The 14,606-nt window shown below is 39.5% G+C and overlaps 1 protein-coding gene across 1 annotated transcript in view; it reads left to right on the top strand.

Moving 5' to 3' along the window:
- SIAE (sialic acid acetylesterase) overlaps nucleotides 1-14,606 on the top strand; it is a 37,710-nt gene that overhangs the window by 9,203 nt on the left and 13,901 nt on the right. Inside the window, exons 3-4 of the mRNA XM_008521088.2 lie at nucleotides 2,422-2,597; nucleotides 11,893-12,031. Of these exons, the coding sequence (XP_008519310.2) occupies nucleotides 2,422-2,597; nucleotides 11,893-12,031 (315 nt within the window). The remainder of the gene's footprint in view (nucleotides 1-2,421; nucleotides 2,598-11,892; nucleotides 12,032-14,606) is intronic.

Here is a 14,606-nt window from a genome sequence, read left to right as displayed (position 1 = left end):
TGAGTCAACACAGTTTCTAAAAACTATAATGGTCTTCACTGGCCTGTGGTGAGCTCCACTTTAACCAGTTAATCCTAATCTGACAGGCCAAGGACTTGTGAGATGTGGTGGCCATTGCCTTTATAATCCTGTCCTTGCCTTTAGTCTAAGAAACAGTCTTCACAGGGGCTGCTCTACTTTGTATGTATTTACAAGGGAGTAAATCCTCATTCTTTTAAATGAGTTGTTTCCGAGTTAGTTTGACCATTAGTGACTTCTCTGTAGTGGATCTTGTTTCCCCTGCCTTGCCTGGCAGTTCACTTCACTTAGTACCCATTATTGTGTTGGAGTTTATTCTTCTTTTATCAAGTGGGAGAGGAAAAAAGCTAGAAACTGAAACAGCTTGAGGACTATCACAGAAGGAAGTTCTCCAAGGTCTTTGTGGAAGTTGAGAGATTTCCTTGTGAGACCAGTTCTTCGAAATAAGGCTCAGGTTTGATGCCTGGTTATCTTCAGATGCTTTAGGCCCTAGAGGTTGCTCATTGTCTGGCTACAGTAGGATGGTTTTGCCATGGTTTGCCCAAATGTCTCCCCCTTCCCTTGTTGTCTTTCTATTGCTGGGCAGCAAAATTTTTTGAAGCTCTGGTGAAGGTAGGTTTCTTCACCAGCCTTGTTGCCTGGATTGAGACTAAGTGTAAATATCTAATTAATAGCAGTCACCAGGAATAGATTGTACAGTAGTCGAAGGTTAAAAAATGGTTCTGTCCTAGGTTTTCTGTAGGTTGACCTCATCACTAATAATGAGTAATGTTGGTGGCAGGAGGACAGAGCTCCAGTAAGATATGTCAGTGCAAGAAGCCTGGAAAGACCTTGGCAAGAGTGTAGTGGGGACAGATTGGAGTGTCTGCCTGCTCAGAAGTGAGCCATACGGAGCACATCACACCTGTCCGACACAATCTGTACTAGCTGCCCACTGTTTCCAAAACAGTGGTTTTTCTGCTTTAGGTGAATTATACATTTAATATGTCGATGTCTGGCTATTAGTGGTATAAAAACACTAGTGAGCATTTGGTCCTGGGCTTAATTGACCTCTTAGGCATGGGAGTAGCAAGCTTAGTCAGTTGTGCTTTTGAGAGGAGCAAACATGCACCCTTTCACTGATGCCTGGAGGGTTTTGGACATTTCCCCCAAGACTCTGAGCAGTCCTTTATGGTTTGAGCTTTTACTAATCTCCAATCGTGCATTGAGACTTTTCATGCTTTTGCTTAGCTCTTGCTGAGTAGAAAGAACTTAGCACAGTGTCTGCCACATAGTAGGCACTTGGACAGTATTTTTATAATTATTCTTTACAGGTTGGTATAATAACTTTAGGATGCTCCATTTCCAGTTCTTACCACTCTTTCCCTTTGAACTTACATTGATCTGGTGGGCACAAATTATAAATCAGTTCGTATTCTTCAGCATTATACCAAGAATATTTATTTTAAAGTGATCGTTTATCTGTTTAGTCTCTTTTCTCACTCTTGTTTCTTCAACTTTGTTCATGTTGTTTGGTTTTCCTATGCATAATTTTGCCATTTTCAAGATATCTTTCTTAAGTTTCCAAGTGTGATGTTGGCAGCGGTGGTGGGGTGAGTGGGTGAGAGGTAGGAAGGTGGTAGGGAGGTGGTTCCTAAGGAATATGCTATGAATTTCTGAAATAGGGTCTTGGATAACTTTTCATCTCCCTAATTGAGTTCGAAAACCTTAAGTCTGGTGAATAACTCTGTGAAAATAATTAATTGGGCAAGCCTAAATGTCTTCTTTGTAGAGGTTAATTTATATACCTCCCACTCCTTCTTTATGTGTCCCTTTCCACTCACCTGGTTAACTGTTGATAGAACCCAGAACCACTAGTAGTATTAATCTTGGTAGCACTATGGGGAGGAGGTGGGGGGATTGATAACAAGGATGATACCATCAGTGAGGCGAAGTTTCAGATCGTGGATGATTATCTCTAACCTGTGCTCACATTTGATCAGATAATCACAAGTTAGTTTGGGGCACTATGTAAATCTATTAGATTATGATTATGTTAACAGTGACTGTTCGAGAGTATAATAAGAATTTCTATTTTATGTTTTTTATTAAACTCTCCTGAATTTTAATCTCCATGTATTTTTGTCTGTCCTCTTTTAGGATTATAACTGGTAACTTATTATTCCTGTAAATGCTTCAGTTAAAAGTAAGGAGGGATTGGTACAGATTAAGGATAGAAATGGTGCTGCTTTTATTATTTCTATTCACTTGTCTGAGATTTGGCCAATCTTTATAGCTTTGAATTCAGTTTATCACAGAGGCTTGGAATAGCCACAAGTGAGTATGATACATGACAGGATTGGGCTTTAATTTCATTTTAATTAATTGATTGATTAATTCCATGGAGCCTTGTTGTTATTTCAGCACACTCTAATAGCTGGATGGTGGTACTGGATCCGATGAAGCCTGGTGGACCTTATAAAATGATGGCACAGCAGACTTTTGGGACAATGAACTTCACCCTGAGAGTTCATGATGTCTTATTTGGAGATGTCTGGCTTTGCAGTGGGCAAAGTAACATGCAGATGACGGTTTCCCAGGTAATTTGGAGAGTGTCAGCCAATACGTAATGATGATGATGATAAAGAGGAAAAAGGGGGCCAGCCTGGTGGCGCAGTGGTTAAGTGTGCACGTTCTGCTTCGGCAGCCTGGGGTTCACCGGTGCGGATCCTGGGTGTGGACATGGCACTGCTTGGCAAGCCGTGCTGTGGTAGGCGTCCCACATATAAAGTAGAGAAAGATGGGCATGGATGTTAGCTCAGGGCCAGTCTTCCTTGGCAAAAAGAGGAGGATTGGCAGCAGATGTTATCTCAGGGCTAATCTTCCTCAAAAAAAAAAAAAAACAAACAGGAAGAAGAAGCCGGGTAAAGAGGAGAAGGAGGTAGAAATCTTCTTTTTTACCATGTGCCAAGATCTCTTCTAAGTACTTTGCATGTATTAATTTGATTTAACAGCTTTATGAGGTAAGAACTGTTACTCACATCTCACAGATGAGGAAACTGGCCCATGACGTTAGATTACCCACCTAAGGTTATGCAGTTAATAGTGGAGCTAATGTGACTCCAGAGCCTGCTTTCCCGATCACGGCTAGTGTACTTAAGTGTGCCAGGCACTGTTTTCTCACTTTTTTTCTTACTTTTGTTTTAATGCTGAGCAGCTAATATACTATGTGTCTTTTGTTGTCATGGAGATTAAAAAATTGAGACTGAGTGTTAGTCATCCAACTAGTATGACTTCTAGCAAATCACTTGGTATTCCTGAGACTTTGTTATTAAAACATGCTTTAAAAAAATTATGGTTAAAATGAATATAACAAAATATTTATCATTTTATCCATTGGTAAGTGTGCAGTTCAGTGGCATTAAATATATTTGCAATGCCCTGTGTACTCATCACCACTAACTATACTCAGAAGTTTTTCATCATCCCCAACATAAATTGTACGCATTAGACAGTAACTCCCCCTTTTCCCCTTCTTCCAGCCTCTGGTAACCCCTGTTCTGCTTTCTATTGTAGCATATATCAAAATTGTATTCCTTTTAATGGCTGAATTGTATTCTATTGCATATACCACATTTTGTTTATCCATTTATCTGTTGGTGGACACCTGGGTTGTTTCTAACTTTTAGCTATTATGAATAATGCTTCTATGGACATTGGTGTACAGATAACTGTTCTAGTCCTTGCTTTCAATTCTTTTGGGTATATACCTATGAGTAGACTTTCTGGGTCATCTGTGAATTCTATTTTTAACTTTTGAGTAACCACCAAACCATTTTCCACAGTGGCTGTACCAATTTATATTTCTCCCAGTAATGTGCAAAGGTTCCAGTTTCTCTACATACTCACTAACGTGTGTTACTTATTTTTTTCTTTTTGTTAAAGCCATCCTAGTAGGTGTGAAGTGGTATCTCATTGTGGTCTTGATTTGCATTTCCCTAATGACTAATGATGTTAGGTATTATTTTGTGTGCTTATTGGCCATTTGTATATCTTCTTTGGGGAAATGTCTGTCCAAGTTCTTTGACCATTTTTGAATTGAATTGTTTGTTGTTGAATTGTAGGAATTCTTTATATATTCTAGATATTAATTGCTTGTCAGATATATGATTTGCAAATATTTTCTCCTATTCTCTAGGCTGTTTTTTCACTTTCTTGATAGTATACTTTGATACACAAAAGTTCTTAATTTTGATGAAGTACAGTTTATCTATTTTTTCTTTTATCTGTGCTTTTGGTTTCATAGTCATGAAATTGCTGCCAAATCAGTGTCATAAAGATTTTCCCCAATGTTCTCTTCTAAGAATTTTATAGTTTTAGCTCTTAAGTTTAGGCCTTTGATTCTTTTTGAAGTGTATAGTGTATTCTTTATGCATTGTGAGGTGAGGGTCTAAACTTCATTCTGTTCCAAGTAGATATCCAGTTTATCCAGCACCATTTGTTGAAAAGACTGTCTTTTCCCCACTGAATGATCTTGATGTTCTTGTCAAAAATCCATTGACCATATTTATGAGGGCTCATTTCTGGGCTTTCTGTTCTATTCCATTGGTCTATATGTCTCTCCTTATGCCAGTATTGTTTTAATTATTGTAGCTTTGTAGTAAGTTTCAAAGTTGGGAAGTGTGTCTTCCAACTTTATTCTTCATTTTCTAGATTGTGTTGACTATTCAGGGTCCCTTACAATTCCATATGAATATGAAGAATTGCTTTTCCATTTCTGCAAAAAAAGGTGTTGAACTTTTGATAGATATTACATTAAATCTGTAGATTGCTTTGGGTGTGTTGACATTTTAACAATCTTAAGTCTTCTTATTCATGAGCATGGGATGTCTTTCCATTAATTTAGGTCTTTAATCTTTTTCAGCAATGTTTTATAGTTTTCAATGTACAAGTCTTTTATCTCCTTGACTAGATTTATTCCTAAGTATTTAATTCTTTTAGATGCTATTGTAAATGGAATTTCTTTCTTAATTTTCTCTTAGGATTGTTGATTGCTGATGTATAGAAACATATGATTTTTCATATTGATCTTGCCCCCTGGAACATTGCTGAATTAGCTTTAGTAGCTTTCTTGTAGATTCTTTGGGATTTTCTATGTATAGGAGCGTACCATCTGCAGACCGAGATAGTTTTACCTCTTTCTTTCCAATTTGGATGCCTTTTATTATTTTTTTTCTTGTCTAATAGTTCTGGCTAGAACTTTCAGTACAGTGTTGAATAGCAGTAGTGAAAAGTAGACATCCTTGTCTTGCTCCTGGTCTTAGGGGGAAAGCTTTCAGTCTTTCACCACTGAATTTGATGTTACCTGTGGGGTTTCCGTAAATACCTTTCATCATGTTGAGGAATTTTCCCTCTATTCCTAGTTGCTTGAGAGTTTTTATCCCGGAAAAGTATTGAGTTTTGTTAAATGTCTGAGGCTTAGTTTTTATGACTATACTATACCTGTCATTATATCTGACCCAACTAATTTACAGGGCCATTATGAAGATTAAATTATTTTGTTTGTCTCTAAAGGCCCTTATAAATTGAAAACTGCTGTCTAAATATAAGATGTCATTATTTTTTCAACTTTTTATCATAAAAAATTTCAAACACACACAAAAGGTAAGAGACTTATAAACACCTATACACTCATCACCTAGATTGACACGTTAACATTTTGCCATATTTAGCTTATCTTTTTTTTCTGTGTGTGTGAACCATTTCAAGGTAAGCTTCAGACATCTTGATACTTCAGTTAGCTGTCTTATATTATGTTGATATATATTAATATGTATATCAAATTGACGTGTATATATATATTTCTTTTTTCTTTTCATGGGAAGAAGAAATAATAATAGACCAGTGATTAATTTTTTGGCTCAACTTTTTCATAGCCTGGAATTTCTTTTGTTAGTGTCACTTTTCTTCTCTATTTCAGTCATGACCTTTGAAGATTAATTATTCTTTTTTTTTATTAAAAAAATTTTTTTTAGGGTAGGTGGGGAGAGTAGGACCTGTCGGGGAGGAAGTGACTTTTTTTTTTAAAGATTGGCACCTGAGCTAACATCTGTTGCCAGTCTTTTTCTTCTTCTTCTTCATCTCCTTAAAGACCCCCAGTACCTAGTTGTATATTCTAGCTGTAGGTCCTTCTGGTTGTGCTATATGGGATGCCGCCTCAGCATGGCCTGACAAGTGGGGCTGTGTCTGTGCCCACGATCCGGACCAGCGAAACCCCAGGCCGCCAAAACAGAGCGCGTGAACTTAACCAGTTGGCCATGGGGCTGGCCCCAAAGATTAATTATTCTTAAATTTGAGACCTAGCATTTTTTTCTCCTTTGTTATAACTATACAGAGGCTTCACTGGGCTCTACTTACTCTGCTAGAGTGTCGGGAGGAAGAGCACTATGTAGGCTCCCAAGTAGGGATGGGGCACATGCCATACATGGAGAATCAAGAGGGACAGAACAAGGAAATGCTGACTTGCTGACATGTTGGTCTGCGATGAAACTCACCTTGAGGTGTTCCTGTCTCCCGTGTTAGAGCATAGGGCCCATTTGATAGACTATGAGTGAGTCTTTTATGTAAAGCTGGATAAAAAGGACATTGAAAAGGTTATCAAGGGAAGCCAGTCTCTTGATAGTTTGATTGGTATTCTAGCAAGGCAGCAGTGGTAGAACAAACGCCTTGGAGCTATATGTCTTTAGCATTCATTTATTTTTGGGATCAACTCTACTTTCTAATTAAACACAAAAACAATCTAGAATAAAGAGCATGGATTTCTGGGTACAGCATGATAGGAGTTAGTGCTCTGGGCCTCAGAATTGTCATTTTATTTGTTTAGTGGAAGCTATCTGACTTAAAGGTATGAGTGACCATTGTCGTTTCATTTAAATTAAGGTCAAGGCAAGACAGTGTAATAGCAAGTTCAGAGACATTTTTAAACTATATAGGCTTAAAATATTGCTGAAATATTAATAGATATTTTTTACTCAGTATCAGAACTCCAGAGAAATTAAAATGAGTTAAGTTCTTTGGCACGTTTGAAATTGGGATTGGTTTTCTCTGCTTATCCGAATCATGTGATTTTTCCATAATGAACATGAAGTAACTATAGTTTTTAAAAGAAAGTTACTAAAACAAGAAATTGATATTGATTTCACCTCTTAAATATTTATCAAAGGCTCAGTTTACAATAAAGAGGCAGATTATGTAAATAAGAATTTTAGGAATAAATTCTTGAATTTGAATTATTGATTAGCACTAATATGTTCTGTATACTTTGATTTGTTTCCTTTCATAGGTTGAGAACTTTGAAAGATGATTGTCTTCTCTAGCTCTTTCTCTAAAACTCAGTTTCTTCTCAAGTTATTTTTCTATCTACTTCTCTCTATCTATCTACTATTTATCTATCTACTTCTTCATCTGCGAGAAATATTTAAATTTGAGATTTAAAAGTCTCTCCAACTAGAGCATGGTCTCAGTTTATTTCTTTTTTTAAAAGATTTATAAAACAGCCCTTTCATATGCTTTATGATTTCTTGTTTTGCTTCTATGGCTTCTACCCCTTATAGTTTCTTCTTTTTCTCACTGTTTACTAAATAATGCTACTAAAAATATCTCCTGGACATATCCATTTCATTTCATCATTAGTTTTCTAATTCAAAGTTTAAATTCTCTTATTTATGTCTTCCTAACCAATATTTTGTTTTTTCTTGCTTCCTGTCCTACTTAAATATACAGAATCCTTTTAAATTTAAATGTTTATTAAACTGAGCTTTTCTGGGCTTTTTTTTAGCGTAAGTGAAGGGAGGCAAAAATGAAGTTTTATCTCTTGATAGAAGCGTGGTTCTGTATAGAAGTGGGGTTGCTGTTAAGTCCTTTCCTTAATGTTTTGATTGCAGTTCCGTGTTTGCACAGAAAGGCGTGGACCAGATCTGTTTGTATCCATACAGTCAGGTTCTCAGTTGCAGTCTGTCAGGGGATTCCATCCCATCTTCTGTCAAGCTAAATCAGATTTTGATTGTTAAGAGTGAACACATTCTTTCTGCCTAGAATTTACTCTTAAGCATTTAAGCATCTTACTTCTTAAGCTAAGGCTACAAACTCTGAGATAGAGAAATAGAAAAAAGAGTCCATTTGAAACATCCCATTTGTTGATTTTTTGTTTTTTTGTTTTAATTCATGCACTTGCTTTGCAACACAGCATTTTAGGTGCTGACAGTATCAAAAGCCGAGCTTTCTAGTCTCCTAACACTCTGTAGAACTTTATTTCATGATCAAAAGGATGTTCTACACAACTCCCAGCACACATGTGCAGGCATATGTGTGCACACACACACGCACACACACAGGCAAACACAGTGTTTGTCTCTTTCTTTCTCCTTCCCTACCCCCCATGTGATTTTTCTGAGGAGGTAAGATTTCCACTATAACCTACCACTCTTCACATTTAAATGAAATGGCAGATTGCGTGCCCATCTTGTTGTCAGGGTAAAGTGGAATTTTAAAATCAAGTGTTATTTATAACATGGAGTGAGATGTTTATAAATGGAGAAAAGTCTAAATGTTCATCTGTTGCCTCCTAAGTCAGGGTAGGTCTTTTTTTCTTTTTCCTGAGGAAGATTCACCCTGAGCTAACATCCGCTACCAGATTTCCTCTTTTTTGTATGTGAGCCACCACCACAGCATGGCCACTGAGAGACGAGTGGTGTAGGTCCACACCTGGGAACTGAACCCAGGCCACCGAAGTAGAGTGGGCCAAACTTAACCACTAGACCACTGGGGCTGGCCCCAGGGCTTGGTCTTATTGGATATTTCTAGTTAGGCTCAGAAGAAGATGGCCAATGTTAGACAGTACACCCATTTTTCACTGTTTTAGCAATCCCCCCATTCCTGCTTTACACGTAGAAAAATTAAAATCCAGAAGAGAAGGGCTGGTATCACATTACAATAAAAGAATCACAGGATGGGGCCAGCATGCTGGCGCAGCGGTTAAGTGCACACTATCTGCTTCGGTGGCCTAGGGTTCGCCAGTTTGGATCCCAGGTGCGGACATGGCACCGCATGGCAAGTTATGCTGTGGCAGGCGTCCCACATGTAAAGGGGAGGAGGATGGGCACGGATGTTAGCTCAGGGCCAGTCTTCCTTGGAAAAAAGAGGAGGGTTGGCAGATGTTACCTCATGGCTAATCTTCCTCAAAAAAAAAAAAAAAGAATCACAGGAGTTATGTTGGCTGGCTTATTTATAGTTGCTACCCTCAACTTTAGAACTGCTGTATTGCATGTAGTAGAAGGTAAAATGACTTCTAGGGTCCAAATTCTTTTAAGTAAAGTTTCCCTGTGTCCTTTAGCATGTGTGCGTGCCATGCATGTGCATGCACGCACACACACACATACATACGCTTACACCTATGCCTTGCTCCCCCATGCAGACCCCAAGCCAGGATTCTCTGAGGAAATAGATTCTTGATGTTTCTTCATTAATTCAAGAATGTGGTATAAAGGTTACAAAATGAACACCGGCGAGCAGCTGCTTTGATGGTGAACCGCCGGTCCCTGGAGAGGCAGCGGTGGTCTCTCTCAGCCGCAGCAGTCTTAATGACTTCAAATACTTTGGTATTCATTTACATCCTCATTTAAATACTCGGTAGCAAAATAATTACACTGAGGTGTTTGATGAGATGAAATTTGATCTCAGCAGATGGAGTAAGGCTTCCCCTTTCATCAGCAGGGAAACCAAGTGTCATTTAAATGAAAATCTTCCTGAAATCTCTTTATTCCTAAATTTGCTGCCAATATCCCTGAGGAAATGCTTCCATCAAAAAAGGCTTGGTGATATTGGGACAGGCTACCAATTTCAGAATTAATTGTCATCAGGTATAGCAAGAATTTTCCCCCACCACCATTTTTGTTAACGCTTTCTGTGGCTTTCAAGTTTTGGCTTGAAATAATACACAAATGTGAGTTTGAACATGGAAGTTCTCCAGCCAATGTTTTGGCTCCAGTTCTTTGTGCTGGTAACAATATAGGAGAATGCCAACCAGCCCAACTCTGTTGGCCTTGAATACTCTGCAGTGTTAGAAGTGGGTCTGAAAGACAAGTAGCATGTTCCCTCATACTGCCTCCCAAGCTGGCATCTCATTGCGACGAGGCACTTGAGTCCCAAGTCAGCACGGAAGCTGGTGTGGGTGGAAAGAATGAAAGCAGTTTTATCCACTGTTTCCATGGAAGCAACATACGATCCTTAGCGCTTAGTGCAGAACTGAATTTCAAGGGAGGTGACTTTTTACAGGTACTTGCTGCTGAAAAATAATTTCCCTGCCAGAGTATACTGTGAGTGCATTAGCCTGTTCTTACTCTTTAATGTTTATTTTACATTAAACTTGCCAGGCAAGATCCTGAACTAACAGGTCTGGATTTCCCATGGAATTTTCCTGAGGCCATGTGTAATCTTTGTCCCGATAGTGGGAAGACCAGTAACCCTGACTGGCTAGAGCTTCTGCTACCCAGGGAGCATTTCAGGCTGTGGCTCCCATTGTGACCAAAAGAGCCATGTCATTTGCATCTGGCTATCTTACTGGCCACAGCAGGCTCAGTGGCAAGTCAAAAGGCGATTCAAGGGGCTGCATATTTCAGTGAAATGCTCTGTGGGGGCACTCTGGCTGCTCCATCATTTCTCTTACACTGTGGGCTGGAGGGCCAGCTGTATTCTCTGTGGTGAGTGGGAGGGAAAGCAAACCAGCTGCACACTCTGTGGCTAGCGGCCAATGGAAAGTATCCCAGCCTCCTGTGCATCTCACTGTGGCCGTCCTGTCTCAGCTGGAGCTCTTTTCCCTGAGGCCCATGATAACTGGGTTTCCTGATGCTCCTGTTAGCCCTTTGTTTTGGGAAAACTGGACTAGTCCAGGGAGATAGAGAGAAGACAAGAAAAAACAAACACAAATAAGAAAGCAAAATATGTTTATGATACATTCTTTTTAAAATAAAGGAAAACCATAACTAAAAAATCAAGATTGAAGGAAATAGCACTTATGTGTAAGCTCAGAGAGGAATGATGTTTCATAGGACTAACAAAGAAACTACTCAGTGTAGCACACACATTTTTGTCCAGCAAAACTGTAAGCCATTCCTGTCGTACTCTTGGCAACTGATGAGGTTTCATGAAATGATTTTGGAAAAAGGGATGTGTCTTTGGATGGCCCCTTTTCTTTGTCTGGTTTCCTGGGACTGTCCTCAGCAGTCACCCTGAACACCACTTTTCAAATTGCCATGTTTCAATGCTTTCCTTTGGTGATTTGCCGGGACTGACATGAGAGTAGAAGCATTTTTGAGACTGACTTCAAGGTGTTTTAGTAGTTCAACAATCATTTCTCAGGTATGTTTCCTTTGAATATACTTCTCCTATGTAGTAAAGATTACACAAACCTACCTCCTCATGGCCTTTTTGGCTCCATTTTTGAAAGAAGCTAATACTGTGGCTTTATGTTATCAGATACTTTTTTTGAATAGAAATATTTTAGTTTCAAGATATCACAGTGGTCTAATTGATAGTTGATCTTCTTTAGCCTAAACTACTCCATAGCTCCTCTCTTCTAATACAGACTTGCTCCTTGAGATCTCAGATTTCATTGTACTCCTGCCTTCTTTGGGGACATGATTCATCAGGATCTCTGTTGGTCAAGGTGGATCAAGGTGACTCAGACCAGCCCATCATCGGTTTTGGTCATTCAGTTGATCTTGGTATATGGAAGGCTCAGAAAGAGCTCAGAGGGTTGGTAGTGTTTACAAAGAGGGAGTAGGATAGTTGACACCCACTAGGTTGGTCTAAGAAATGACATTCCTATTTCTTTTCTAGATATTTAATGCTACAAGTGAGCTGTCTAACACTGCTGCCTATCAGTCTGTCCGCATTCTCTCTGTGTCTCTTGTTGAGGCAGAGCAGGAGCTGGAGGACCTTCCTGAGGTTGACTTGCAATGGTCTAAGCCTACCGCAGGTAAGTGATTGCTAGAGCATGCACCATCTCTTAGACTGGGCTAGTGCCCTATGGAATCTGTAATCCTGAATTTTGTTCTGATCTATTTATTATTATTCAACCATCCTTTCATTCATTTATTGACTCTCCACCCCATTCCTGTTGGTGGCCAATTCATATGTTTCTTCCCAAGAGTCTAACAATGAATCTTGCCCTTTGCTATGAGCAGATGACTCTTCCTTCACCTTCACTGAACACCCTGAGGCCATTCAGCATGAGCTCTGCCAGCATGTCTCTTCAACACCTCAATGCTCTATTCTCCTCTTCGCTATCTTCCTTTGGTTCTGTGTCTGAACACAACTGACTGGTGTCTTTTCAGGGCCACCTTTGATTTTGTCTCGTACCTCCTTCAGGGTCTTCTTTTATCCCTCAGGCTCTGTTCTTTTACCCCCTGTCCATTCGGCAAGAAACCTTTATTTCATGCCCACTCTGTGCTATGCCCCAAGGATATAGTTGTGAGCAAGACAGACTCTCAGAGCTTTTCTTTTATTCTAACAAAGCAAAGCAAAACTAAATATAACAAACACCCTCCTCACCTCTCCCCTTTGCTTTGTTAAACTTTTCTAGAACATCTTTGGTTTTCATCCTTTTCATTGTCTTTCCATGTCTTCACTCTGACCCTTTGTAATCTGGCTTCTGCTTCTACCTCAACAACTTGTTCCCCTCAAGGGTGTTACTATTCTTCTAATTATACACTCTGGACACTTCTGTAGCATTTGACACTGCTGACCACCGCTTTGAGAAACCACGTATTCCTCTTAGCTTGCATGGTGCTTCCTTTCCCTGGGTCTCTTCCTCTGTCTTCTTCCTCCCTGTTTCTTCGCTTTCTTCAATCTCTTCCTCCAAAAGTAGTCCCTTCTGCTCTTCCTAGTCCTTTTTCTCTTGTCTGTATGTGCTTTGTCTTGGTAACCTCAATTGCTCCTATATTTTCAAGTATTAATTCATTCAGCAAATTTGAGTGCCGACTGTGTGTTAGGTACTGTTCTCTGTGCAGGGAGTGTAGCAGTGAATACAACAGGCAAGACCGTCTAATCTTATGGAGTTTATATCCTAGTGCGTGGGATACGGAAATGAATAATAAAACTAGTAAATTATATATGAAGTGTTTGATACTATTTAGTATCACACTATCTGAACTCTCCCTGTAACAACTTAGGAATTGAATAGATTCGGGTAAATTTTTGGATGAATCTTTTGGTCTATGACCTCCTCCTACATGTTATCCAAAACGCAAGAATCAATTATATTTGGATAATTTATTATACCTTGCTGTCAGCTCCCTTTCACTCTCTGAACTCAGAGACTGAATAAATCTTTGAATATTAAGGGATAGGTTAGATGGTGATGCATGCTGATGAGACAAAAATAAATCAATGAAATATACCAGGGAAGGGGGCAGTACAGACCAGTGGGGCTGGGATGGGGTTGTGGTTCCCCGTTGAGAGTGGCTGTGGTACTCCCAACTGAAAAAGGTGACATTTCAGTAATAACCTGAAGGAGGTGAGGCAATGCAGATGTCTGGGGAAGAGCATAGGAGGCCAAGTCCCTGTCATATTTCAGATCTCGCCTGCCTCTTCGACTGTTGTCATGTCTCTTTGACTGCAGCTGGGAAGGTTCTCTGAGTTTAAGGACTCATGTAATTGGATTGGATCCATCTGGATAATCAGGACATTCTCCCTGTCTCAAGGTCCTTAACCCCAATCACATCTATAAAGGCCCTTTAGCCACAGAAGGTCATATTCACAGGTTCTGGGCATGGGGTGTGGATGTCTTTGGAGGTACTTTTGCTTACCACACATTCTCACTCTCAAGCATTTTCAAGTGGCTTTCTGTTTTCTTGACTCTAAGATGTGACTCTAACCTCCCCTCCTGTCTTATCTCCTAATATTCTCCTTTTATAATCTGTGCTCCAGTCAAATACTTTCAAAATTTTCCTATTCTTTGTGCCTTTTTATGTATTGTTTCATCTGCCTAGAATGCCAGCTCTGCTTGTTAAACTCCTGTCTACCCTTCAACGCTTCCCTACCTTTCTCCCCTTCCCTCTTATGTACCTTTCCCCCTGTCTACATGTCAACGAATCCACCTTGATACTGGCTACCCACAGGCACCCTCACCAGTCAACAGACGTTTACTGACTCTCTGGTAGGTACTAGACACTGGGGATACTGAAGTAAATAAGATGAAGTTCCTGCCTTCAAGGACCTAATAGTTTGATGGGGAAAGGGAAACACTATGCACAGAGTGTTATGGAGCACAGGGGAGGAGGTCAGGCTTTGTTAGGCTTTTTATGATCTGCCTTTCATTTGATATTCTTCCTTTTTGCTGTTAAAACCCCTTAACACTTGTTTGTACCTCTTAAGGCTCTTAACCATGTTTTTTTCTTTTATTTTGTTCAGCTGAATATTTGTTGTATTCTGTACAATATAAGACCTATGCGGAGAGGTTCCGTGTCTCTCCATATTTCTTTAATTACTGTATCTCAACCATCTAGAAGTGCCTGGCGCCTAGTAGTTGCTCAGTCAATTGTAATTATGTT

Source organism: Equus przewalskii, chromosome 6 (genome assembly GCF_037783145.1).
Source record: "Equus przewalskii isolate Varuska chromosome 6, EquPr2, whole genome shotgun sequence".
NCBI lineage: Eukaryota > Metazoa > Chordata > Mammalia > Perissodactyla > Equidae > Equus > Equus przewalskii.
Note: the sequence above shows the minus strand (reverse complement) of the source record. Positions and strands in the feature narration are given on the sequence as shown.